This window comes from Tachysurus vachellii, chromosome 19 (assembly GCF_030014155.1).
Source record: "Tachysurus vachellii isolate PV-2020 chromosome 19, HZAU_Pvac_v1, whole genome shotgun sequence".
NCBI lineage: Eukaryota > Metazoa > Chordata > Actinopteri > Siluriformes > Bagridae > Tachysurus > Tachysurus vachellii.
In genome coordinates this window covers 11,517,747-11,545,303 of record NC_083478.1, presented here as the reverse complement: position 1 = coordinate 11,545,303, position 27,557 = coordinate 11,517,747, and the positions used below count along the sequence as shown (strand labels likewise).

Below are 27,557 nucleotides of genomic sequence, written 5' to 3'. Positions count from 1 at the left end.
CTAAATAAGACACCAATGAATCTTTATTTTCCAAGAGTCCAAGTTAACTGAAACGATTTTCCAGAAATTGTTCCAACATTAATAGAAAGAAAGAAAAAATAGTACGCAAAATGTATAGCCTGACAGGGACAATGGTAGAAAAAAATTAAATAAATAAATCGCCGTCAATCAATGTAAATGCGTCAGCACTCACTGTCTGGAAAGCCACACGCCTCCTGGGATATAAACGCGCACCAACTTCAGCGCGCTCACGCGTGTGGCATCAGAGCGCAATAACCAACAATCCGCTCTATCTCCAGAAACCTTATACGATCAGATAAAGCATAATAACTAGGTTTTCTGTGAACGACTCGTCTGGTATGAAGTAATTCCACAACCTTGTAAAAGTAAGAAACCGCGTTCGGACAGTATGGATCTAAACGGAACACTAACAGAGCTCGAGTCCCTAAAATTGCTCTTGTTGACGGAGCAACTTGTGGCGCGCGCGAACAATTCCGTGCTGCTTCGCCATAACGAGACAGCAGGAGGACAGCAGGAGGACCTGGATGTGAACACAGATATTTACTCTAAATTGCTTGTCACCGTGATTTACGTGTTTCTGTTCGCTATCGGCTGTCTCGGGAACTCCATAACGCTGTACACCCTGTTAACAAAGAAGTCTCTTCAGAACCTTCAGAGCACCGTGCACTACCACTTGGCGAGCTTGGCCGTGTCTGATCTGCTCATCCTGCTGTTCAGCATGCCTGTGGAGCTCTATAACTTCATCTGGGTGCATCATCCATGGGCTTTTGGCGCAGCCGCGTGCAAGGGCTACTACTTTCTGCGCGACGGGTGCTCGTATGCAACGGCTTTCAACGTGGCGAGCCTGAGTGCAGAACGCTACATGGCCATCTGCCACCCATTTAAAGCGAAAAGTGTGATGTCTCGCAGCCGCACCAAGAAGCTGATAAGTGCCATGTGGGCCGCTTCCTTTCTGCTCGCCACACCGATGCTCTTCACCATGGGCCAGAGGAGCGTGGACACTGAACCCATATGCACAACCATCGTGCCCTCGGTCACGGCCAAAACAGTTCTTCAGGTGAGTTAGGCTGGTTTATGCTTCCTTTATTGATTCCACCATTAATGCAACCATCAATCCATCCATTGACATCTTTATGTCTATTGCCTCTTATTTATTTATTTTTTTTATCTCTTTTGTATATCATTGGAATTTTGGATGTAATAAGTTTTTGGTTGTTCACTTGTGGGTAATAGCTGTGTAAGTGTGATGTCATGCATATTGGGCCATCAGCAAATTGGAAAAGGATAACTTATCTGCAAATATTTTCCAGCTCTGAAAAGTTTTTATATTTAAAGCTACATGAATATTCTTAAGTATGCTGTTGTTCAGTTTTGTAATAATGCTCCCTGGAAGACTGTTTAGGCAACTTGCAGGGTTTTTCTTTGTCACGCTTGATTTTTTTCTACCAAAATATTTATGTAAAAAAAAAATCTTTTCTAAGAAGAGACCTACTTCCTACAATTCTGGATCATCAGTGCAGCTTCTTTCATAACTAATACATTTTTGTTATTTACTCATTTTCTTGTCCAGTTCTAATAGTTAAATCATCACTTCATGACTGTTACCTCACATGTGCAGCCTATAAATCGCCCATTTTTGAGTGAAGGAACTGGATTTGAGACACTGTGGTTAGTGATCTAGTCTGATTTTTGATAACTGAGTTATTGTGATTGCAAAAATGAGTGTATTTTTAATATTGGAATCATTACCAGTGGATGTTTGTGATATCAGATGAGGCTACAATCTGTTATCTATTACTATCTCTGCACTGAAACTTGAGGTAGAGGAATACATTATAATACGAGATCGCAATCATGGAATAATAAGAATATTTTGTCAAAATTTAGCACACATTATATACATATATATATATATATATATATATATATATATATATATATATATATATATATATATATATATCAGTTCAAATGGAGAGAGAGTGATTTTGCTTTGCTGTGGCTGATTTACTGTAGCTTTGCTCCTGCATCATTTCATACAATTTTTCTATATTTTTTTGTATGGACCCATGGGGATGATTTTATGCTCAGTTTCAAAAAATAATTCTGACATTTGTTAATAGCAAATAATCTGACTTGGATGCCATAACTGAAAGTTTAAACCTATGTGTTTTATTTAATCTTTGAATGGTTGAGGAGGAATATAGGAGGGCACATTTGACCTATCGTTTAAGTTGTCATGTAGCAGAGGCAAGTAACAAATCTTGTGGCTTGGAGTGGCATGAACCGCATATACAGCTGCAGAGCCTGTTAGGAGGATAACATAAGACCATAAGACACAATGCTGCAGAGAAAAGACCAGGAGCTGCACTCTCTGAACTGGGATTAGCTCCATGTCTGAGTTAGAGGTTCAGACAATTCCCTTAAAGTGGTCCTTAGTCTCCCACATTTAAACATCCACTGTATAGTCCAAATAAAGCTGTCAACCTTAAATGTTCACACTCTGACAAAAAAACACATTTTACAAATTATTAAAAAGCTCACAGAAGCTTTTATTCTACAGGGATTGCTACTATTTTCATTTCAAAATGAAGAGCAAAAAAACATAATGTGAGCTAGTTTCTAGAGAAACAGAAGCAATTAAAATATTATGTTATTGTGGGTTGATTTTCTGACATTATGTAAATATAATTAGTTTTTTTTCCATACAATATAAATCATAACCGATGCTTTTATCACTAAACAAGCTTTCAGGTTCATCTAATGTAACAAGGCGGCAGATGTTTCTAAACAGCATGTGTAATCATGAGACAAAAAGTAGTTGCTGTGGAGTAGAAACCTAATTTATTGCATTTTTTCCTTCAGAAATTTCCTCCCCAAGACCCTAACCTAAACATTTAGCTCCAGTTCTTTGTTCTTGGTTTAATCTAGGCTTATTGTAAGTTCTTTTTGTCGATGTATTTCCTTTTGAAATAGAAAGTCATAATGATGGCATGATGGCACGTCCAAGTTCCTGATTGATAAACAGCCAATAGCTTTTGAGTTATGCAGAATCTATTCAATTCAATTCAGTTTTATTTGTATAGCCTTTAGACATTGTCACAAAACAATTATACAGGAATATATAATTTATGGATAATATTTAAAATGTATAAATATATCCCTAATGAGTAAACCAGAAGCAATGGTGGCAAGGAAAAACTCCCTGAGATGAAATCAGGAAGAAACCTTGAGAGGAACCAGACTCAAAAAGGATCACATTCTCATCTGGGTGATTCTGGAGAGTATGGTTATAAATCATTTACCTTTTATAGTTGTGCACTATATGGTCAAAAACTGCATTTTTGTAAACAGTTTCTTATGGGCTTGTAAACAACATTAGGATCTAAACGGTTTTGGCAGTAGCTTAGCAAGGTAACTAATATGGAGAACAGCCCAGAGTCCAAAGAGGAAAAAAAAAAGCCTGCCAACTGTAATGATGATGAATTCCTAGATGATGAGATGCTGTGTGTATTTGTACACACAAAGTTATGGCCTACAAATCTGGGGTCATTTTAAATGTTCTTATACTTGCTCATGTGCTACTGATGTTTATTCTGGAGTAAAAGCACAGGATATTTTTTTTGCTCACGGTAAAAGTATCTGGCCCTGATGACTGCTTATTGATTTTAGTCATGCCATTTCTTTCTGAACAGAATGAGATGGGTTAGAGTAAAGGGACATGTTTACTGTTTATTGATGAAATGTTTCTAAAAAGAGAAGGAAGAGAAGACCTCCTTCATAATACATTTAAATATTTTCCAGGTTAGTTGTACTAAAGTGTGTCCCATACATGGGGGCTATGTATGCCACCACTGCATCATAGAAATCCATAGACTACCATTACAACTCTTTTGGAATCTCTTTTTGAATCTTGCATTTCAACCTTGCTATAGCTTTCAGATCTCTCCATGGGACATCCAATTAAATATTTAGGTCTTTATTAAGAAATGTCAACATGTCATGTACTGATCTTATTTTTATTTGTAAATGTAGATAAAAGTGATGAAATTGCATGTAAACAACAACAAAATCTTTTTACTTATTAAACAAAAGAAATCCACAAAATTAGCATTTTAACTGAGGAAAATGTTAGGACACCTTATGCCATAATAGCTAGTATTTCCCCTTCTTATAGCCATCTACCAGTTTCTGACATCAGCTGGAAGAAAGTTTTCTCCACCCCTCCATGCAGAATTCCTCCAGCTGTGTGATGTTTGAGGGGTTTCTTGCATGCACAGTCTGTTTCAAATCACTCCACAGGATCTCAATAGGATTTAGATCTAGGCTTTGACTAGGCCATGCCAGAATTCTCCATTTTTTACTTTTCAGCCATGGTGAATTTACTGGTATGTTTTTGCCTCAGTTTTTTGGACAGATTGGTCCTAAATGTTCCTCAAGCACCTTCTGATAAAATGTAGAATTCATAGTGGATTCGATGATGATGAGCTGAGAGGTCCTGCTGCAGCAAAGCATCCCCAAACCATAACACTTCCACCTCCATGTTTCACAGTTGGTGGTTCTTTTGCTGAAATACTGTATTTGGTTTATGCCAAATGTGTAATTAAAAAAAATCCTTTATTTGGAATTATTTGTTTAGTTATATTACTTGAATCTTCCAATATTGTTCAAATAAAGATAAAATGGGCATATGTTTAACTCACTCACTCACTCATTTTCTACCGCTTATCCGAACTACCTCGGGTCACGGGGAGCCTGTGCTCAGGCGTCATCGGGCATCAAGGCAGGATACACCCTGGACGGAGTGCCAACCCATTGCAGGACACACACACTCACAATCACTCACACAATCACACACTAAGGACAATTTTCCAGAGATGCCAATGTCTTTGGACCAGGGGAGGAAACCGGAGTACCCGGAGGAAACCCCCGAGGCACGGGGAGAACATGCAAACTCCACACACACAAGGCAGAGGCGGGAATCGAACCCCCAACCCTGGAGGTGTGAGGCGAACGTGCTAACAACTAAGCCACCGTGCCCCCCGTCATATGTTTAACTATTAATTAAAAAAAAAAACACAGGCTTTCATGGGGTGGCCTAATTTTTTCACATGACTGTGTGACTGATGTCAGTGGAAAGTTCTATGGCAGCATTACTAGCCAAAATATTAATGTAAACATCAAAGTAATGAGCCTAATATTTGAAATCTTCACCATGAATGTAAAGAATATTTCTGCTCACGAGGTCATGAAATTTATTTTACAGTTTAAATAGGTCTATGGCTGCAAAATATTTTTTGAAGAACTCTGGCTCTATAAAGGCTTCAGACACATCAGTGGAGTGTGTTGAATAATGACTCCACCTTCTAGGTCTTGAAAATGCATGGATGATTTCAGTAGTTGTAGCTGAAGATGAGTGTGGCTAGGATCATAATTTGTGATATTCCCTGTAGCTCCCATGTCAATGAGCCTTGAACTGGCAGACTTGGTGTATTAACGATGCAATACAACATTATTAAGAAAAGATTTAGCATGAGAAGACAATAATTTGCTCACCCCATTAGCATACAGATGGACCATCATGTGATCCCCAGCATGATAACCTATTGAACTTAAGCCTGGTGGAGACTATGGGGACCATGATTATAGATTCAGCTAATCCAGGTGCTGATCTATCATCTCTTTAAGCCTTGCAGCTGTGGTATGTGATCTGTGTATGATCAGCCTTTTTTTAGTCGTTAGCTACTGTATCAATGATTGAAGATGTCTATATGGCATCCATTTTGCTGTAAGAGAGGAGACGGGGCTTCAGAGTCATCTTTACTTACTCTAATTACACGACACAAAAACCACGGTCCGTTAAAGAGAATAACATTAATTATCTGTTACATATATGTTACAAAGGGTGGGATATACTAGGCAGCATGTGAACAGCCAATTTTCAGCACAAAAGTGTCAGAACTGAGAAAAGCATAAGGACCTGAGTGACCTTTACAAGCACCAAATATTGGTGCCTGGTCATGGGCTACTAAGACACATTGATGTGCATGGGAACTAGCCTGTCTGGTCCTTGCAGAGTGCCCATGCTGACCCCAGTCTACTGCTGAAAACATCTGTAGACGATGTGAGTATAGGAACTGAGCAACAGGTCTGATGATTCATGTTTTCTTGAATGAATCATGTGAATGGCAAAGTGCATGTGCGTCACTTTCCATGCATCTCCACAAAAAATATTCATAAATGATTTGAGGACCATGAAAAAGTTTTCAAGTTGACTAAGCCTTCAGATTCCCCAGATCTCATTTCAATTGTGCATCTGTGCTTTTTGCTGGACAAGCAAGTCCAAACCAAGGAGGCCCCACACAACAACATACAGAGATTTAAAAATAAAACTTTCACAAGAACAATCTCTAAGCTCTCAAGTCACCTTTAAGAGAAGTCCTCATTGACCCAGAGTAAACAATGGTGTTAAACCCAAAGTACTGGTATTGGTTGTGTGTCGTGGAACACTGTGTAACATATCTGTCCTAAATGTCCCATAGGTGAATATTTGGGTTGAGATATGGTGGTTGTGAAGGCAATACCATATGATTTACATCATTTTTAAATTATTCGGTGACCCTGTGGATGGGTAAATTGCCATCTGGTGAGAGACCACTACCATCACTCCTCAGCATAGAAATCCATCTTCAATGAGTCAGAATAATTTTGTGTTGATTTTCATCAACTACTCTCATCTTAAATGACATTAGGACTCAAACCATGCTGGTAAAATCCTGTAGTATAACAGTCACTTTTTTTGTTAATTTGTTACCCGTGTATATATTTTAATTTTATAAAGACACACACTTACATGATATGCATTTTACACTGAATAGTAAAACAATAACTGTAGGTATGTCTATAACAAACAATTAATCTATTTCTGACCATTTAATTGGAGATTATTTGTTTTCTTAAATAAAAAGAGTATGAGCAAGAAAATCATGTTAACAAAGAGATCACTCAAAGAGCAATTGTTCTATAAATAATTTATTTAATTAATATTAATTTATATTAATTTTTAATTTAATTAATTTAATTAAAAAATAAAAAATTTAAACAATAACATTACTTACTAATAATTGTATCTGTAAATACTGTACATCTTCCTTATTGGTATTCTGTTGCATAACTGTTCATTGAATTCAGAGTATCATTGCTGCTGCAGCTGCCACTACTGCTGTGACATTCAGTCATGACATTCAGAATGATTTTGATAACTTTGTTGAGGCTCACTATGATGATTATGTGTGAATTTATATGTATATATGTAATGTTTTATAATTTTACAAAATTTGTAGAAAGATTACACATGGGAACCTGCTTATACCAGCATGTTGGAACTAAAATGTGTAGCCATACTGGACCTATTATATAATTCATTCATTCATTCATTCATTCATTCATTTTCTACCGCTTATCCGAACTACCTCGGGTCACGGGGAGCCTGTGCCTATATCAGGCGTCATTGGGCATCAAGGCAGGATACACCCTGGACGGAGTGCCAACCCATCGCAGGGCACACACACACTCTCATTCACTCACGTACTCACACACTAGGGACAATTTTCCAGAGATGCCAATCAACCTACCATGCATGTCTTTGGACCGGGGGAGGAAACCGGAGTACCCGGAGGAAACCCCCGAGGCACGGGGAGAACATACAAACTCCACACACACAAGGTGGAGGCGGGAATCGAACCCCGACCCTGGAGGTGTGAGGCGAACGTGCTAACCACTAAGCCACCGTGCCCCCTCTATTATATAATATCTTATATAATTTATAATATTATATAATATATTTTATGAATTTCTGACTTTTTCATCAGTTGTAAATGTTCTGAGGAGTCCTGGGGTGCAGTCGTTATTCCAATTCATTTGAACTTCACTGCTATTTGAGGTCAGGGCTTTGTGGAGGACACAATACTTTTTTCACTCCACCACTGAAAAACGTGTTAATTTTCTTTGCCTTAAGCACAAGGGCATTGTTATGCTCGAATATGTTGGGCTCCTAAGGTAGAGTAGAGTGAAAGGAAAGTGCTATAGTATACAAAAGTTACTGATTTAGTAGAATCAAGTTAAAACAATGCTCAGAATCAATCGGTTTGCCTTCATCTTTCTAAATTATTAGATGAGAGTAAAGTTCATTTGGAACCGCCAAGTCCACATATAACACAAAATGAAACCTGAAAATATGCTACATGTTTTTATTTATTATTCGGAAAAAAATAATCATACAAATACATTTAATGTTACCTCTGCATTGTTTTATCTTCATCAAATGGTGAATATCTACATGACTGTACTGAGATTGTTGACTAGAGGACAGTTAGCAATGGATGGAGCAATTATTGAGGCTGTCGAAATGACTCTTTGTATTCTTAGCTGCCATGGTGACTGTGCTTGAAATATCATTGGAGCAAATGTCACAAGAACGGCATACTGTATATATGAAAGAGTGAATAAGCAAATAATCAAATTATAAACTGCTTGAATGAGTGTAATAATATATGAATGTGATATACATTGTGCCTTCAAACTGTATAGTTTACATTTCTGTAAATGCTACTCTTCTGTCTTTGAATAGAGAGCTGAAACAAGGGCATCTACACATTTGAAGCACATTTGATTTGAAGCTGTTTGAGTTGAATCAGAGTCTCTGAGACATTGTTTCATCTATAAATCATATACAACCCTCAATAGGTATAAAAGTAAAGGAGTAAGCATCTAGCCCTAAGGAATGCAAATACCTTTTGTAGCCTTCCATCATATGTATCATTAAACTTTTTGAAAATTCCTGTCTTTGTCCTCTTGAATATTTAGCTATAATCCCGCCACATATACTCACTTTCCACCTGTACACCTGCTCATTTATGCAATCATCCAGTCAAACAGTCGTGTGGCAACCAGCACAATGCATAAAATCATGCAGGTACAGGTTAAGGGCTACTGTTAATGATCACATCAAACATCAGAATAGGGACAATAGATTGCTGTGACTATAATCGTATCATTTTTGTTGTATTCCAGTTTCATTTGAAGTATTTTAGAAGCTGAGATTGCCTGAGATTCTCACACACTCACACATTCTCTAATGTTTACATGGTGTAAAAAACCAAAAGAACAATTCTGTTGAACTCTTACTGCTCCTCTTCTGGATGGTTCACTTGAGTTCATAATTAGTCTCATCGGTCTTGTCATTGGACATTTTGGGGAAGCTTTCTATCTAATGTGACTGAGTAACCTAATTATCCAGATCAAGAAACTTGTATCTTTTATTACATTTCGTTTTCTGCCCTATCAGGTGAATGCATTCCTGTCATTTGTGGTTCCCATGGGTCTGATCTCAGTGCTGAATGGAATCATTGCCAGTCAACTTCTGCGCATGTTTCGTGAGGCAGCTCAGGACAATCGTGTCTGCCTTGTCGGTGGTAATGCCACTATGCTCAGCATTGCTGTGGAGCCCAACCGCACTCAGTCCCTGCGCCATGGTGTCATGGTGTTGCGTAAGTAACAATAAAATGTCTACAGAATGTACATGATGCTGACCATGGAAAAAGCTACAGTCACTGAAAAAAATTCAAATGCACCACATCTTTTGTTGGACAAGTGCAAGTTGTCTTTAGAAGAGGCAGGATATAAATGCATTAAAATGATGTCTTATTTGTCTTTTTAAAACTGGAAACAAAAAACAGGGAACATAGGAAACTAAGGCTCAGTAACTTACAACACAAAGAACAGGATTTCAGAATGAGACAAAGCAACATAATGGTACATAAAGACAAAATAATCAGGGGATGAGCAGGTGTACACTTTAGATAATAACAGTCGAATTAATAGACTCATTATGGGGATTAAAAAAAAACACATGGGATGAGCTCAAAACAAATTAAAAAGCCTGTTTCAAAGAGTGACGAACGTTGATTTTCCAGAAAATCAAGTGCAATAACAAATCTTTGAAGGTTGGAGGTTTGGTTTCAGGGTGTCGCAGGGTGGGGTGGGGCCTGGACTTTTTCAATTTTTCAGTCAGGCAAATCTTATTCAGTTTTGTTTGTATAGTGCCTTTATCAATAGACATTTTCAGAAAAGGAGCTGTACAAATATTTACATATAGATTTATATTCAGATCCAGATTCAGAAATCTTGAGGTGAGCCAGATTCAAAAAGTTTTTTTTTTTTCTTTCGGGTGTCACTATATAGAGTTTAGAATCATTATTATTCCACATTTACACACTATCAAGATAGATATCACTATGTATGTGTGTTGAAAGGATGTTCAGTCTGGGTATCAGAGTCTTTGTAATTACAGCAGTAGTTCTGAGGTACAAGTGTGCAAGAAAGTATCAAACAAAGGTTAGCTACTGAAGAAAGGGTGAAACTTATGGCACAAAATCATTTGGGCAAGTGCAATCTTTAATTTATTCACGTGAGGCCATCTACAGCAGCACAGGGGGAGTCTTCATGCAGAGGTGTGAAAATAATTCAGCTGCGTGTGAAGGTAAGAGGAGCCACAGCAGTAGAAGTGTATTATGATCAGGCATACATTACATTAGGCAACTGGAGAACAAGTAACGCTAGAGGAAAGAAGGAAGAGAGAGAATTTATCAGAATCATTAGATTATGTTAACCTACTGTGGTTTAAAAGGGTTATGCATTGTAAGCGTAACTATAAGGAATATCCAGAAGGCATTAGTGGGCACAATGGGACGTAAATCATCCTGCTTCTCTACCATCAACAAACCTGTGTGATACCATTGGGAGATGATGGGTGGTATTGGTGGGTAGACACTTAAAATGTGTCTGAAACTCGAACTCTAATTGAAGGGTTGTTGCATAGCTGGAGGCTTTGTAGGAAAATATTTTGCCACTTGCAATAGTCTTAAGGCACCAATAAAGATCCTGCAAGATCGAAGCTGATATTTCAGATCATAAAAGACCAGGAATGTGGGGTTCAGTTCAGTTGTTGGCAAAATTGCCGTCATCTATCACAGTGGGTTTAAAGGCAAACCTGAGCCACCCGAGCACCCTGCCTTTTACCGTCTGTATGGAATATTGCTTTTCTAATATTTCATCCAAAAAAAAAAGAGCCCAGACAGGCAATCAGCATTCAAACCATGCTTCATCTACAATGGATATTAAATAAATAATTTGGTTGAGCATAAACTAAATTGAATGACATTTTAAGCATGCAACAAAACATTTTCGGAGAGCGAGAGAGAGAGAGAGAGAGAGAGAGAGAGAGAGAGAATGAGAGAGAAGAATCACAGATGAAATTAAAGGATTGTTACAAAGATGTTGCACATGGTTATTTTTAGTTTCCATATTGAACATTCAAATATTTTCTTCTGTGATGACTTAAGATGTGTTATATTATAAAATGTTATATAAATCAAAACACTGCACTGCACAGAAGCAAGATGACTGACCAATCGGCAGACTAAGAACCAGAGTACAGACCAAAAGATCAAATCTAAACATAAGTTTAAAACGGTCACTTTTTTCACCTAAAATATTTACACCTTAAAGGTAAAAATAAGAGTAAAAAACAGAAAAGCAATGGGGGGAGGGGGATCACGAGTAAACAAAGGACAGACATAGACAAATTATAAGTAAGCAAAAAAACACATTAAGTTGACACATTAAATTATTAAATCATGACATCTTCCATCACATAACTTCATAAAAACAAAAGAAATAAAGAAGGAAATTCCACAATAGTCTTGTCTGTTTTCATCTTCAACTTGCAAAGCTTTACATATCAACAGTTCAACGTTTTGTGAGTTCACTTACAGAGATGCAGTAGGTATCCACTTCTCTAATGTATGATCCATTGTGCTGTGTCAACAGCCTGAAATCTTCATTAGAAGAACAGTGTGCTACTGTCAGGCTGTGCTGTTCCTCCACAAGCTTTTAGGAGATTTAGAAGACTTAACTGCATAGGGTTAACTTCAATTACTATTAAGAAATTCAAGACCCGTGGCATGTAGCTAAGTTTGACAAAATTATTTATCCCTTAATTTTGAGGTTTTTTTTTTGCTAATATTGTACTTTGCCAGCTCTACTCTGAGAGCATAAATAGATTTTAATAAAATGATGTGCATATTTTTCTAGGCTGCTTTCTAACATTCTCTAAATGTCAGTCTGCCTAAAGATGTCTTAAGGCTTGCTAGCCAAGTGTATTTTCCATACATAAGTCCCCTAATCCTTTCTTCCATGCTACCAAATATCTAACTCTCATAGATCATACTAATACTGCTCAGCCGGGCAGGGTGGAGGAAACACATACTTCATCTGAGACACATGTAGCCATCCGGCACATCTTTATAAACTGCTATTCATTCTACATCACAGTCACAGGGCAGCACAACACACTCAGAACAAGAGCTTTAGTCCTGTATTTGACCCAGATGCCTACAGTTGGCTACAAGTTACCTTTGTCTCCGGTGATAAGCCAAATAATTGTGATAATTGAGGTGGAAAAAAAGGTGATAATTGATTGTATATATGTGAATGTAGGTGGGGCGCCTTTCCATGAAACTGGATTGAAATCAATAAAAGCAGTGAAAAGGTTATTGTAATTTTTAAATGTTATTAGTTTACATTTGGTTAAAATTTATATATATATAATATAATACAGTTTCAGGAATCAGGAAATACAGTATCAGGAAATTCAGATTGAGGTGAGAAGCATGAGGGCAGTGGTTAAAGGGACCCCTACCCTCTGCTCCTTTTGCAACAGGGTAGAGGTGCCAAAAACACTTCTGAGTCCATAGATCACATACTGTAGACACACAGATTTGCGATCTAGCAGATGCACTGATCTCCAGCAATATAAATCTGAAAGCCAGTGACTGGTAATTACTGGCAATCCATGGAGAGGACTTGTCCTTTTGCAGGGTTCTGGAGATGTTTCTATCCATCTATTCAATGTTTCCCTAAATTAAATTCAGCCTGCATAAAAGCCCTGTAAAAGCCCCCACAGGCCAGGTAAGCCAAAGTTTACTCCCAGAGCTGAACTGGTTCCAGGCACTTACTGTACATACTATAAAGAGATCTCTATATCTGTGGCAATAGATATAGTGAAGCTTGGTATACACATGTATAAAGGTATAAAGGTCTTAAATCCCACAAGTGCTGGGCACTCAGTTCATTTAGTACTATAAGGGACTAATCAACCCAACTTTTTTTACACTTAGCCTGTTTTCTTTAGTGTTTCAAATTCGAGTGCAGTTATTGGAGAACACAGCCCAACTCAGTGTGCACAAGTGAACAGAACAAGTGCAGACCAGAGTACAAGTTGAGTTCACATTAACAGGAATCATGGCAGAGTTTCAGTGCAACCAAACTCACACAACCTTGTGGTGCGCTTCCCAATCCACATGATGGCTTTCACATTACTCATTTTTCATGCAAACAATGATTCAGATTAAACAACAAAGAAAGTTGAAAGAGTGATGGAGAGAGAGAGAGAGAGATAGATAGAGAGAGAGAAAGAGAGAGAGAGAAAGAGAGAGAGAGAGAGAGCAGGCGGTCTTAAGTCCCTTTTACATGCAAAGAACCACAATTCCAATCCATTTAGCTTGAATATCCTTGTTCTATTTTCCCTGAGAGCTAATTTAAGTGCTTTATGAATTATTCATGTTATTTTTGAACTTACAGATTTTATGTGATTCAGAAGAGCACAAATGGACAAGACCAATTTTAAAGGTTGTAACACTCAACAAAACTGTAATCATTCCTTTAATATTGACACTAAGCACACAACATAAAAGACACTGAGCTCATCAGTTTGATATTAGTGATATTGTAGACACAGTGAATACTGAACTAAAGCATAACAAGAACATCTTTATTTTGCATAATTTTCTGATAATGTACTAATATGTTAATACATAGTTGGTTTATAGGGTGTTTCAGAAAAGAGTCTGGAGGAGTTAATTAACTTTCGCCACTCTTATCTCGATGACTTATTAACCATTTCAGTTAATTAACTTTCACCACTCTTATCTCGATGACTTATGATGCATTTCCATTCATTTGCTTACTTTACCCTTTCAGTTTGGTCTGTCCAAATCATGTCTTTATATTAGATGGAATATTATTTCTAAGACCAAATAACAAAATAGCAACGATTGGATAGAAATATAGCTTTGTGGTTAACACAAATGATGGTTAACCGAGTGCGTCAACGGTGTTGCGTAGCTACCGAGATACAGCAGTATAACACACGGAGCAGTTCAGTCGATCCATTTAGATTTCTTTCATGATAGATAATGACTACATTTGAAACTGAGCAGATTCAGCAAAGTATCTAGGATAAAATTATACACATATTTTTTCACACTTGAAATAGTTAACCCTTGGTTATTCTAATACCTTGCTAAGGAATCCTGGGTTATTGTGTTTCACATTCACATTCACACACTGCTCATGCTTCAGATGTGGTTAACAATCCTGTGTTAAAATCTGTTGTTTCACACAATCATGAGTTTCTGAAAAAATATCCCAAGCTTCCTGTCGAGCCTTATTAAATTCCTCATTTAAAAAATACCAAGAGCGTGGTCTAGAGAAAAACATGCAAAATAAGGCAGTGATTGGTAAAGAAAGGTATTAATTGTGTGCAATTATTGTGCGTTACTCATTTTTCTGACGAGTTCTAATAATTCTAGATGGCAGTGTATGTGGGCATTTTGAAGAAGTTGCAAAATGATGATAGGTAAAAGAGATAAATGTAGACACATTTGTTGGTTTAACTAGACACTTAGCAAGCAGAGAAAGTAGATGAGTCAGACTCTGTATTGTCTCCAAACACTACATCTTTAGAAAGGCACACAATAGTGAATGGAGTGAACATTGGTGCAACTCTTTACATGTATGTGTTATAGTTATGTAATGTAGTACCTGTTTAAAAAATACACAAAAAAAAAAGAATTAAATTTTACAGTGAGTGTTTGACCTGATCTGGATGAGAAAACACAGATGAGCATGAAGTGTATTTTGTAAAGCTACTTCAATGTGATTAGTAGGACAGATCTTCTTACTAGGACAGATATCATGGTCTTTCTGGTTGATGTGTTTTGTTTGTGTTGGGTTTTTTTTTTTGGTATGTATTATATTCTGGGCTATTTGTCTTATAAAAATGTCTAGAGACCGTGTGTACACTTTAGATTATGATACTGTAGATAGATGAGATTATGATCAGTTCCAGCATAGGCTTGGATTTATTTTGACATTTGTGCTGTGCCTTTTTTATTTATTATTCTCTAAGTTATTAGGTTGAGTGAGCTAGTACTGATGGATGAAGTAGAGATGTTTTAAGAGATAAAGAAAGTGCAATAAGCTTGATGTAAGATGAACTTTAGAGTTTAGCAGTAGTTGTATGTGCTATAAATCTCTGATACATGAATGCATTTCTTATGGCTCAGATATTCTTTAAAGTACAAGGTCAGATAGTCAAAAGTCAGATAAGATATGCTGCAGTGAAAATCGTCCTTAATTCAATCTCATATTGCTTTTTCAAAATTAATCTCTGTTTAGAATAAAATTAATTCAATATAATTTCATTCAAATGTATTTGTATAACACTTATAAACATAGGTCATTGTCTTAAATCAGTTTTACAGAATATAGCAAAAAGGGTTTCATATTATAGAAAGAATAATATAATATAAAAGTTTAAGATTAATATTTAAATATGATTGTATTTATCCCCAATAAACAAGCCTGAGGTGACTGAGGCAACTGTGGCAAGGAAAAACTCCCTTAAATGGAAAATGAAGAAACCTTGAGAGGAACCAGACACAAAAGGGGAACCTCATCCTCATTTGGATGACACTGGAGGGTGTGATTAAAAATTCTTATAAACAGCTAATAAACTTTTATTATGAATAATGTCCTTTTTACAATCATATACACTCCGACTATTGTGTACTGATTAGGAGGTTGTTGTCCTCAGAGACTATGTGTAGTTGGCATCTCCATCCTCATGAAGCAGAATCCAACTGGAGCTAGTACAGTCTCTGGATGCGTCAGAATGGGTTGAAAAAGAAACACATGGAGAGGAATTAACGTAGCTGCTGTTCATAATATTAAGATAGCCGACTTTGAAGGCTATCTATCTATGTACAGATTAGCTGATGAATGTGTATAGTATAAATATGAACAATATTTAAGTCCTGCATGAAAAATAGTAGGAAAAAACCTCCTGTGTAAAAGATTACGTTCTGAAATATCTGATATAAATTGTAAATTGTAAATACAGTATGTGTGCTTGTCACAGTAGCCATAGCTATTGATCTGATCTATTGATGTGACATGTTATGCATCTAAATTAAGCAATCAAGGCAGGAGAAGGTATCAGACTTGCTTCGGCTCTCAAGGTCGAATAACACACAAGGATTAATAGCATTTTTCTACAGTGTTGACTTCTCATCAAAAGTAGTATCATTTACAGAATTTTGTTGCTAATGCCCTGATTCCACAAATCATCACAACTCAGTATTGTTTTCATAATGTACGTGAGGAACATCCTGTCTTATCATCCAATTATAATCCGCATTCACATTTTGTGTCACATACACAACAAAAACAGCGAGTAAAAAAGTGAGTCGGTCCAAAATAACTGCCATTCCTATAGTAGTAAAAGAGTCGTATGCATGAAGATAAACATTACACACTGGCGTTGAGATTTGCATTTACATTTCGATTATTTATCAGATGTTGCACGGTCACTGGTAGTCTTCGTTTTTGGAGTATTTAAAATAACATACTGGACGTCATTACTATGGCCTGCATTAGCCCACCGAAGCAAAAAGTAATCGCTTAGCATACATCATTGGCTGTAAAAAAAAAAATAATAACATGACGAATGTGCCATTGAGCTAGCTAGATGGGTGCAGTGCTATAAAATTAATTTACCATCCCTGATGATAATTATTTGGCTGGCAATAAGAATATCCATAACGAGTGTTTCGTACAAGAGGAGTTCTATACTAAATAATAAATAACATTGTTTATTTGTTCGTTTTTCTTTATAGGAGCTGTAGTTATTGCTTTTGTGGTCTGCTGGCTGCCCTATCATGCTCGTCGACTGATGTACTGTTATGTCACTGATTGGACTGAGTGAGTATTTTAAATCTCTGCACTAAACATTAGGTTTAAACTCTACATCACAAACATCTTGAAGGACTGCCGAGTTATATCCCGCTGAGGGAATCAGCAGGAAAAACCATAACTACTGTATGTAATCAACTGTACAGAGCAGATATGAGCATGTTTATTTTTAAAGCCCGGCCTGGGTGTTGTTTTGTAACAGTCTAAGTAGCGAGGAACGGAACCTTTATGACGGGGTGAAGCCAGAATGTGCCTTGAGGCATCTTCAAAGCAAATGGAATCAGCAAGGCCTGACCAAAAAAAAAGTCTTTTTTAAAGCAAGGAGGTTATTTACTTTCATCGTCACACATAGATACAGTGTTTTGCTCTCAACATCAAACATGTACTAAGCCATATTCAACACTGAGTTTATTACAGGCCCTACACATACAGGAAGCTCATCTATCACTCCAGAAGATGACAGCCTCAGAACTGTGAATCATCTCCTTTCTGGTATTTCTGTAACAGGAAATGTGGGCACGGAATGAACTGAATGGTAGCTAACAGATGTTTGGCAGTTTTCCTAACAGCATTTAGAAGCTGGACTATAACTCCTGAATTCTCTTTAGGGTTTCTTCCCATCCGTTACTGGAGTGTTCCTCTGACAACAGATTGGGCATGTGAGCACTCTATACATCACATCACCTACCGCCAACTGCATACTAATGTGGATCATTTAGTGGATTTATGGAAGGTTACCGGTTTTGATCAATGCCTGCACCTACGTGGATTTATTTTGACATTTGCAGTGAGCGGTTTTTATTATCCTTAGATTTATTAGGCTGAGTGAGCTATTTCTGACGACGGATGTTTTAAGAGATATAGAAAGTGCAATGAGCTTTGTTTAAGATGAGATATAAATATCTTATGCTGTAAATACATTTAATATGGTGCAGAAATACTATAAAGTACAAGGTTTTAATGCTAAATATAGAAGGTCAGATAAGATATTCTGGAGAACCATTGTTCTTTAATCTCATTGGGCTTGTTTTAAATTGGAGCCTGACTGTTTCGTTCATCAAACTGAAAGCAGCAGAGACATATTGGAAGATCATTTGGCAGAACTCTGCTGTGATAGAGACAGAGAGAAGAGACAGATTAGTGTCTGAATGCTAAATCAGCCAATTGGAAAAAAGAAACAGCGATATATGTTTGCCTGTTTGTGGAGGCATGCACAGCTATTGATAAATGGTTCTTGTTCATTTTCTGAAGATTGTTCCTTGTCAAATGTTGAGGCAAGGTACTGGGTGGGCCACTGAAATAAACATCAGCTGACTTTCACAGGCATCTTTCCTCTTCCAATTAATCTGCAGTTATATCAGAATGCAAACAAGCAATTGTTTTTCTTTGTAACATGCCAAATGAGTCAAGGTATTTGCACTTAAAACAAGCTAATGGAATAAAATTGAAAATCCAATTCAATTAAAGCCTGCCTGCAGACTGAGTGGATAGTTAAGCAAAATATATTTTTAAAAAATTGCCTATTGTATAAATGCAAATGATGAGAGTCCAACTGACTCACCATCCATTGTCCATTATCTTCCATTGTCTTGGACATTTTGGTAGAATTTAGACTTAGAACCAGGCAAGCCAAATGATTGTGATCATTGTTTTATCCTGTCTACACAAATCAGTAATTTAATAGTAAATATAAATATTGAAATTTTGTAAAATACTGCGATAAACCATAATGTTGTAGGTGTGGAAGCAAACAAGAGGTTTGATTTGAAATAATGTAATTAATAAAAAAAAACACTGAATTATTTATAACACTGTTGAATTCAGGGTAATTACAATAATTTGACGTCTTTTTTATTATTATTATTATTAAACTGAATTTGACTATTTAAATTTGAGCAAATATCTGAAATGTTTTATCAGAATTTGAAAAGAACTGAAAATATCTTAACATAGACTCTAAGTAATATATTGTATTTCATTGCATGAATTCATAATTTAATTATCAAGACTTGCTTTTAATAGTTAATTTTTCTTAGAAATATCTGAGAGAGAGAGAGAGAGAGAGAGAGAGAGAGAGAACGCGCACTTAATATAAACAGCCTTGGATTGAGAAGATGGATCATAACAGACATGAAGTCTTTTGAAGATATTTCTGGATTGGGCGAGAGTTGCAAAAGAAGAGAACTTGGAGCATCAATTGCACTTCAGAAATCTAGGAAAAGGAAGACTTCAGGACTTGTTGATTACACAGTCATTTTATCAGCCATTCAATCTCAGTACAGCATATAGTGGAACATGAGATTATTCACATATTACCCATAATGAATCCATTCTAGACAATAAGGGAGTGAATGGCTAACATATGCACTGCATCCTTGTCTTCAAGCAAATCTCACCATCGCCCAAGGACTAAAATAATATTTCCAGAAGCACACTTTGTTTGCCCAGTCTTGTAGCTTTATGCAGTCTCTTCTTGATATCTGGGGTTTAACTGTTATACATGGTGTTCTGAAATGTTAGAATTGATGTTCTTGGACAACCATGGCAAATGTTTTACCTGTAGTTATAGATGTAATAGAATGGATTGATTAATGCATATTGACAAGACCATCTGTCTGTATGTCTCTGTCATTCTTTGTGTCTTAGCACCCTCTATGACTTCTATCACTACTTCTACATGGTCACCAACGTGCTGTTCTACGTGAGCTCTGCAATCAACCCTGTCCTGTACAACCTGGTCTCGACCAACTACCGCCAGATCTTCTTCTCCACACTGCACAATTTCTGCCTGCCGTGCCGACGTAAGAAGCAAACGCACATGCTCACCAGGCACTCTATCAGCATCTGCAGTAACCACACTTTCTCTAGCAATGTCATTAAAGAGACTGTCTACTGATCAACAGCCACAGCCCATCACAGTTAAATCCTAGCGGAGGTAATGTTACTGTTACTGTTTACTTCCTATAGGTTCAGTTCTCAACATGAGAGCCTCAGTGGCTAAAAGAAAGAGATTGTTGGTTAGCAGCGTTGTTACAGAACTAAACATACAAATGTGATAAGATGACAATTATTAAATGTTCCATTAAATAAAAAAGAAATAAATAAAATAAAACATTGTGAAAATACTGTATATATTGTGCACTGTACAGTGTACTTTGTATTATAAAATATTTGTACAATTCAAATGCAAATCCAGTTCAATATCTTAATTCTAAGACACAAAAGCTTACTTTACAAATGAAAAAAAAAAGGTAGGAGGATCATTTGGTGCTGTATGTTTATGATGTTTATACTTAATTTTTCCCCTAGAATTTCTTTTTGAAGATTTGTGGAAGATCTATATAGAAGTTTAAAAACAGAAGTGAAATTTGCACTGACCCCACTGCAGAGTTATAGTCTCATACTTCACTGTGAGAATAATAAATATGGCCCATTAGAAATCCCCCATTGGCAAAGCACACTTAAAGAAGACTAAATAGCTTTTTACAAAACAGGGTTAAAATGCAGCAGGACTGTTTAGACTGAGATCAAAAGAAAATCCTCCAGTTTTAGTGACTTTACTGCAGCCATATTTCAGCTGACTCAATTCCATTCAATTGCGCATGGCTCAAGCCACTGCTGCTTTGTGGCGGTGAAAAAAACAAAGGACAATAAAGCTATTCTTCAGCAGTTCAGCAAATGCTATGGATCACTGAAAATCCCTGGGGTAAGTAACAAGTAGTTTAATGTGGACATCAAATTTTGATCCTTTTTATGGAATCTGTGCTGTGCACAGGGAATGCTGCAGAGAGCAAAGTAAAACATCATTAAGCCTCTGCTGAAACATAATTATTAAATATATTAACCAAAAATATTATGGATTTATTCCAGCAATGGACAAAAGATGTGTGTGGTAAAGAAGGGAGCTGCCATTAAAATCGACATATGGCCTGTGTCGGGCGTGTTTTATGTTATAGGAAGAGTGTAGAATGAATGGGTCAAGCTGAGAGGCATGATATGGACAAGGTACAAAGCAAGAGCTAAGAGACTGACACTGTGAGAAAGCTAATATTGTTCTAATAAAGGTTGTTTCTTGCTTGTATTGACAGACTGCTAGATTAGGGGTAAAAGAAGGAATAGTATCAGCAGGATATGAGAGCGTGGTTCATAAATGTGTGTGTGTGTGTGTGTGTGTGTGTGTGTGTGTCTTATGAAAGTGTGTCACTGAATGTATGAGTGTTTGTCTGTCTGTACTAAATGTGAACAAAACAAAATAATGTTTATTACAATGAGTTCCTTCAATGAAACCTGATTCAGTTATGACATCTTTAAATGACATCTTTGACAGGCCACATTTGTACTGTAAGTATTGTATTCCCTTAACAATCTGTGCTTGGTGTGTGTGTTTTTTTTTTCACACTAAGCTAATTGTAGTGTAATCACATGTTGGTGAACAATGTGCTATAAATGACTAGAAATCAATGTTGTGATGTTTCTTATGTGAAATTCATTAGCAAAATAAACAAACAGATCCATGTATCTGCTTAAACTATGTTTAAGGATAACACTCAGAGGCTGTGTGACATTCAATATGTCCTTAATGACAACAGACCAAACATATGTAACTGTTAATAAAGGATTGTTCCTACAGGCAACTGATGTGAAAGGCTACTTCAGTTTCCTAACAAATAGAACAGAATATAGATTTTGTGTTTTCATTTCCTGGACTACATCAGATCATGGCAATCGACTCTATGGCTCAGTGTACCACTGGTATATCATAGCAATATTAAAACATTTTAAAATGAGATTTTATAAATTAGATCCAGATTATATCCACTGTATTGTACTATACCAATTGAATATAAATCTGTTTTAGATGATGTTGTTATTCTGCTACACTGCACATAGTGGCTGCCTTTGTGGAGTGAAATCCTTAGTGCTTTCACTTAATTTTCACTAATTCAATTTCATTCTTGAGATCAGGCAATCCATTAGATTCATTAGATCAGGCAAATAGAGCTAATCTTATTAATTGATTGCGATTTCCATCTGTAGGTGGGCAATGATTTAACATTATCTAAATAGTATACTATTAATTATGTACTAGAAGGAAAATGCATTCTTGTTTATGCAACTAACCAGTTCATGGTTGTTGAGCGACTCAATGCAGTGGAGAAAGCCCAAATCTTACTACATATCAAACAAAGTAATATATATCTCCAAAAAGCTTTTGTCTGTGCTGTGTGCATATTTCACCTTTCGTATTTTGCATATTTCTGTGGTTTATATGAAGTGATTAATGTCCTTTAGGATTACTATGTTATATATCTTCTCTGTGGAAACCATTTTTGCTGTTCTGTCTATGTACTTCAGCACAATGGATCGTAAGTAAAAGTAAAGTGTGTAGATTTGGTTAACTATTTTGGATCTAAAAAAAATTTACCGTAAAAGATTAACACAATTTGGTTGAAGTCCCTGCCAGGCTCCATAATGTAGTTGGCAGATTGGGGGTTGAGGGACAAAGGAAATAAGTAGAATTATCAACTGTAATATAACATTTTTAAGCAGGAAATTAAATCTTATATATGTTACAAGGCAGATTGAATGTGTTCTGGCAACTCAATTTATTTTGTTTGTTGGTTGGTAGGTTAGTTGGTTTAATTTTGTTGTTTAGATTCTTCTTGTTCATTTTGTCACCTGAATAGATGCTTTATTACCAGGAATTGCAACTGAATTTAAACTCTACTGTTGTTTACTGTGTATTTAACATGTCGTTGAGAAACAATACATTTTGTGTGGAGTAATGCATTTCAGCTAAATTTAATATAGAGAAAACCCTTTAAATAGTGAAAATGTTAAACGATTAAAAATCGTTGTTTTTTTAAATTGGACTTGGTAATTAACATATTTTTAGACTAAAACAATTAACCGCTTCAGTGTTGTTTATGCTGCATGCTTGCTTTGTTAATAAATAGAACATGTAGTTACCCTGTCTGGATATTTGCATTATGCAAAATAATTACTCAGTTTCAAGAAAAAAAATACATTTTCAAGGAACTACCTACGATGTTAAAGTGCAGAACCTCAGAGTTTCTTTAAAATGTTGATCCAATCTGTAAATGTTTATTTTAATACACGTTTGGGGATAATGTATATTCTTAAATAAAGCTCAAATTAGACACTTTAAAATTCAAAACTTATTAGTTCACAATTTTCCTTGTTGTATATTTAGGTAGTGGTGCATATAGAATGCATTCACTACTAAACCAGACAGTGCAGTGGAAACATCAGTGAGGCAGATAGTACACAAAGTCAGGCTAAATGTTAGTCTGAATATATTTTATAGTAGATGAAGGCAATTTTACAGTCAACTGCACATTGTTAAACTACACTGGAAAAAGACTATATTTTGCTTTATTGGAACATTATCCTTTTGTATGAAGTGCAGATATGTGAGCAAGCCTGTTTTTAGACCCACTCATGCCAACTCCCTAAGGAATTTCTTCAACAGTTGTTTTTGTTATCTTTTACTGATAAATATCCTTTGAATGATGCTTGCAATATAGCATGGTGAAGTCCATTGAGACCAGCGCTGTGTGAAACTGCACAATCAGTGCCGCCGGTTACACATCACTATTCAGTTCCATTCGTGACATTATTGAAGGGGGCTGTCACAACTAGTTTAAAGCCTATCAGTGGTGTTTGCCAGTTGATAGAGGCTGATCTACACTCATTTATGGATGCATCTCGCAGGTTATTATCAGCCTGGAAATACATCCTACCTGTTTGTGTAGATATAGCCATTTGTAACCTTTATGTAGGTGTAGCTGTGTGACTTGTGCCTAATCTCATGTTGCCTATATGTTCTCTATACATTGAGTATAAGACAGTACCATTGTATTACTCATGCAATGTATTATACTGGCCAATAGAAAATTGTTTAAGAAAATTGCATTAGTAACAGCTCATCATGTTGAAAAGTAATAAAAACTACAGCTATATATCAATTTTAAGACAAATATAATCATTATAATAGTTATATATTATAATGATATAATAATTATATCATTATAATACAATTTAATTAGGCTGGTGAATTGATACATGAAATAAAACTAAAATAAAAACATAAAGTTGTTGTATGTTTAGAGTATATATTCATAATAATTTATCTACATGACGTAGATAAACTAAAGCCTACATAAAGTTTAGGAAATTTGCCTTGATAGACTATTGGGAGCTGCTTAAATGCAACTGCTGAAATAATAAATATAATATATCGAGAAAGTATGTCATGTATGCTGCTTTGTATAAGTAACAAGTATAAGCAAATAACAAAAGCTTAATTACCTACTAGAAAATGAGATATTAGGCAAAACACAATAAAGAAGTTTCCTTTTCATTGCACATAAAGTCAACTTCAGCTTGTCAGGTTTTATATGCTCTTCATGATGCAGAGACCCAGCAAAGAAACAACAGAGCAGCAAAGTGTCAATTTGTTTATGGCATAAAAAAGGTTTTTTTGTTTTTTTTTTACAACATTGTTGGTTTATTTCAGTGAATATGTAAATACTCTTGAATAAAAATTGACATTTTGCACTTTGACTTCATGCATTCAAATGTGGTTTTAAAACTACAAGAACTGCAAAATATACAAATACTGATAGATTATTGAGGAAAATGTGTGAAAATGTTTAAATAGTTAATATCAATCAATAAAAAAGAAAAAAAATCGATAAAGACGTTCACATTTAAGACATTAAATTATAATCATGTGGTAATTTTTCAATTATTCTTGTTATTCTGATACATTATTATGTAGATAAAATACTAAAAGTGATCTGAAATGTTCTAATAAATCTATTGTGAAGTCCAATCTATCTGAAATAGTTATGCCAACAACACAAGTGAGCCTGCACGTTTGACCTTTATCTCAGGGTCCTCAACAGAATTGGTCCCTACATGGAGCCTGCGGTGTGATGGATGTGACTGCTGTGTGACAAATTCATTGGACTACACCTCCACAAGCATAAACAGCACTGCCCAGCTGTCAGATGTAATAGGACAGTCAATAGCTCTTTCAGGTGCATCTAAAAGCCAGAATCATGCTTGTAGTTAATCTGGCTGTGCTATTCAGTAATGCCAGGATCTATTCAGTCATGATCAAAGTAAAGCTCATAAAACCCATCTCAAGAGGGCTTCAAATGTCGGTAAATAAAAAATGTTGTAATAATAGTGTATGTCTGAATAAACCAAAGGGTGACTTGTGTATAGACAATGTATAGGTTTTGTTAGATTTCTCTACATTGAATAAACTCATTAACAAGCCATATATATTTTTATCAGTAAGGTGGAATTTACGTACACAAACATCACTGTGCTTTTTCCATTCAAGTCATCTATATTTTAATGCTATATAAGTACCATAAACAGAAACGCACAATTTTGATGGCAAAAAAAGGTTAATGTGCAATGCGGAAAGTCATGCTGACCTGTAATGCTTCTCTCTCTCTCTCTCTCTCTCTCTCTCTCTCTCTCTCTCTTTCTCTTTAAGACCAAAACAAAACACATTTAAATATATCTAATATTAATCTTGAATTTTGTATTCTGTTAATCTTTATATTATTCTTTATAATAACTTTTTGTTCTATGTTCTGTAAAGCTGCTTTGAGACAATGTCAATTGTAAAAAGTGCTATACAAATAAACTTGAATTGAATTGAACAATTAAAGTTTGTTTATTTTCTTTTGTTTTCTATCACTTCCCTATTCAATTACACCACATTTAAATGGTGTTCAAAATCTAGACAGGCACATAGCATTGATATGATGTTCCTAGTTGTTTATTGCAACTTTATTTGTGTAGTGGACTTTCCTCAAACTGTTACCACAAACATGGAAGCACACAGCTGTATAGTATGTGTTTGCATGCTGTAGCATTGCAATTTCATTGTCTGTCTGTCCAGAATATGGAATTCTTTAGAGGGAGCTGCAGCTCAGACTGTTGCCTTTCCTATCAAGATGTGTATCTCACCTTGCTCATTGGATATACTGATTTAGCTTAAGGTTAATCACAGCATAATAAACTGAAGTCTGTCAACATGGAAAGGTCATGTTCAAAAAATTGGCTTAATCCAATTAAACCATCACCTACTGTATATTGATCTGGGGATATTGCTTCATCGCATACATATCCTTCATTACACAGCTGTAGTAACAGTTGCCAAAATGGATGCAAAGTGTGCAAAGTGGATGAAACATATAGCTTACCATCGATCATCATACCTTGAAAAGTTGAACTACATTCAACCACCACTCAGAGTGGTGGTTGAATGTAGTGCAACTTTTCAAGGTATGATGTCAAAGTTTTTGGCAGCAGTAAGACCAGCAGACAATCATTTTTGATTAGCAGACAAGGACAGCGATGAATAATCCAGCAAGAGAAAAAGCAGTTGGTCCTTTTGGATCTAAGTCATCAGAAAATCCGACAGTAAGTCCCGTACCAAGGAACAGAGCAACGCAATTCACAAACAGTCCTAGAACATATGCATATATGTACTTTGGCTTGAGCTGCTACACAGGTGACTTAAGTGGTTAGGCTTTCTTTTCATTTTATATAATAAGCAGGGAGTGACATATGCCTTCCACACTAACTTATAATGAATCAATTTGTAAGCTGGGCTTTTTGAATGAGCAAAACAATTTCCCCAGACATTGTCTCAATCACTCACAATATTCAATATCTCAATATCTCTCAATATCTCTTTCCCAAAAACCCTCAATCGGAAAATTTGTAATACTGTCATACCACATGTGATTTCTAAATAATACTCACAATACCTATAGATACCATACTAGAGTCCATCCATTTATTATAAATGGGTCTCTTTGTACTCCTTGTACTTTTAGTTGAATGATTCCTCTCTCTTAAGTTTCCTTTTGAAACTCAAAAGGCGTTACATAGCAATGGTAGTTATTGTGCATTAGCAGTTCACCTTATTAAAGGTTAATTTTAATTGATAAATGCTCATATAATAGTGAGTTGGACTCATTTCATATACTGTATTAAGGGACTTCTTGTCAACAGTGACATTTCACATCTCTCCTCTGAAGCCTTTTCATTAAAATATTTTTACTGATTAATCAGTAATTATTCTAGGTTTTCAACAGAGATTCTATACATGGTAGCGGACTAACAGTGATTATTGGTAATTCCACTCTTGAAATTCCCTCACGTAGGATCTCCTTTTGTTACTATTACTTATATGGTTTTAAGATCAGGAGTTTCAGTTTGGATGACAAGTTAATTTCCTCACAACTCATTAAGAATCCTCAGTTTTAATTGAAGGTCATTCAAATGCCATTCTATTAAAATTTAGGGCATTTGACAGAAAACTACAA

The 27,557-nt window shown here is 35.9% G+C and overlaps 1 protein-coding gene across 1 annotated transcript; it reads left to right on the top strand.

Annotated features, from left to right (window-relative positions):
• Window positions 1-267: 267 nt before the first annotated feature.
• ntsr1 (neurotensin receptor 1 (high affinity)) lies at window positions 268-20,104 on the top strand. The gene is made up of 4 exons (XM_060894407.1): window positions 268-1,078; window positions 9,368-9,569; window positions 17,100-17,184; window positions 19,822-20,104. Exons 1-4 carry the CDS (start codon window positions 410-412, stop codon window positions 20,069-20,071), a joined length of 1,206 nt encoding a protein of 401 aa, XP_060750390.1. The 5' UTR covers window positions 268-409; the 3' UTR covers window positions 20,072-20,104.
• The last annotated feature ends 7,453 nt before the right edge of the window (window positions 20,105-27,557 follow it).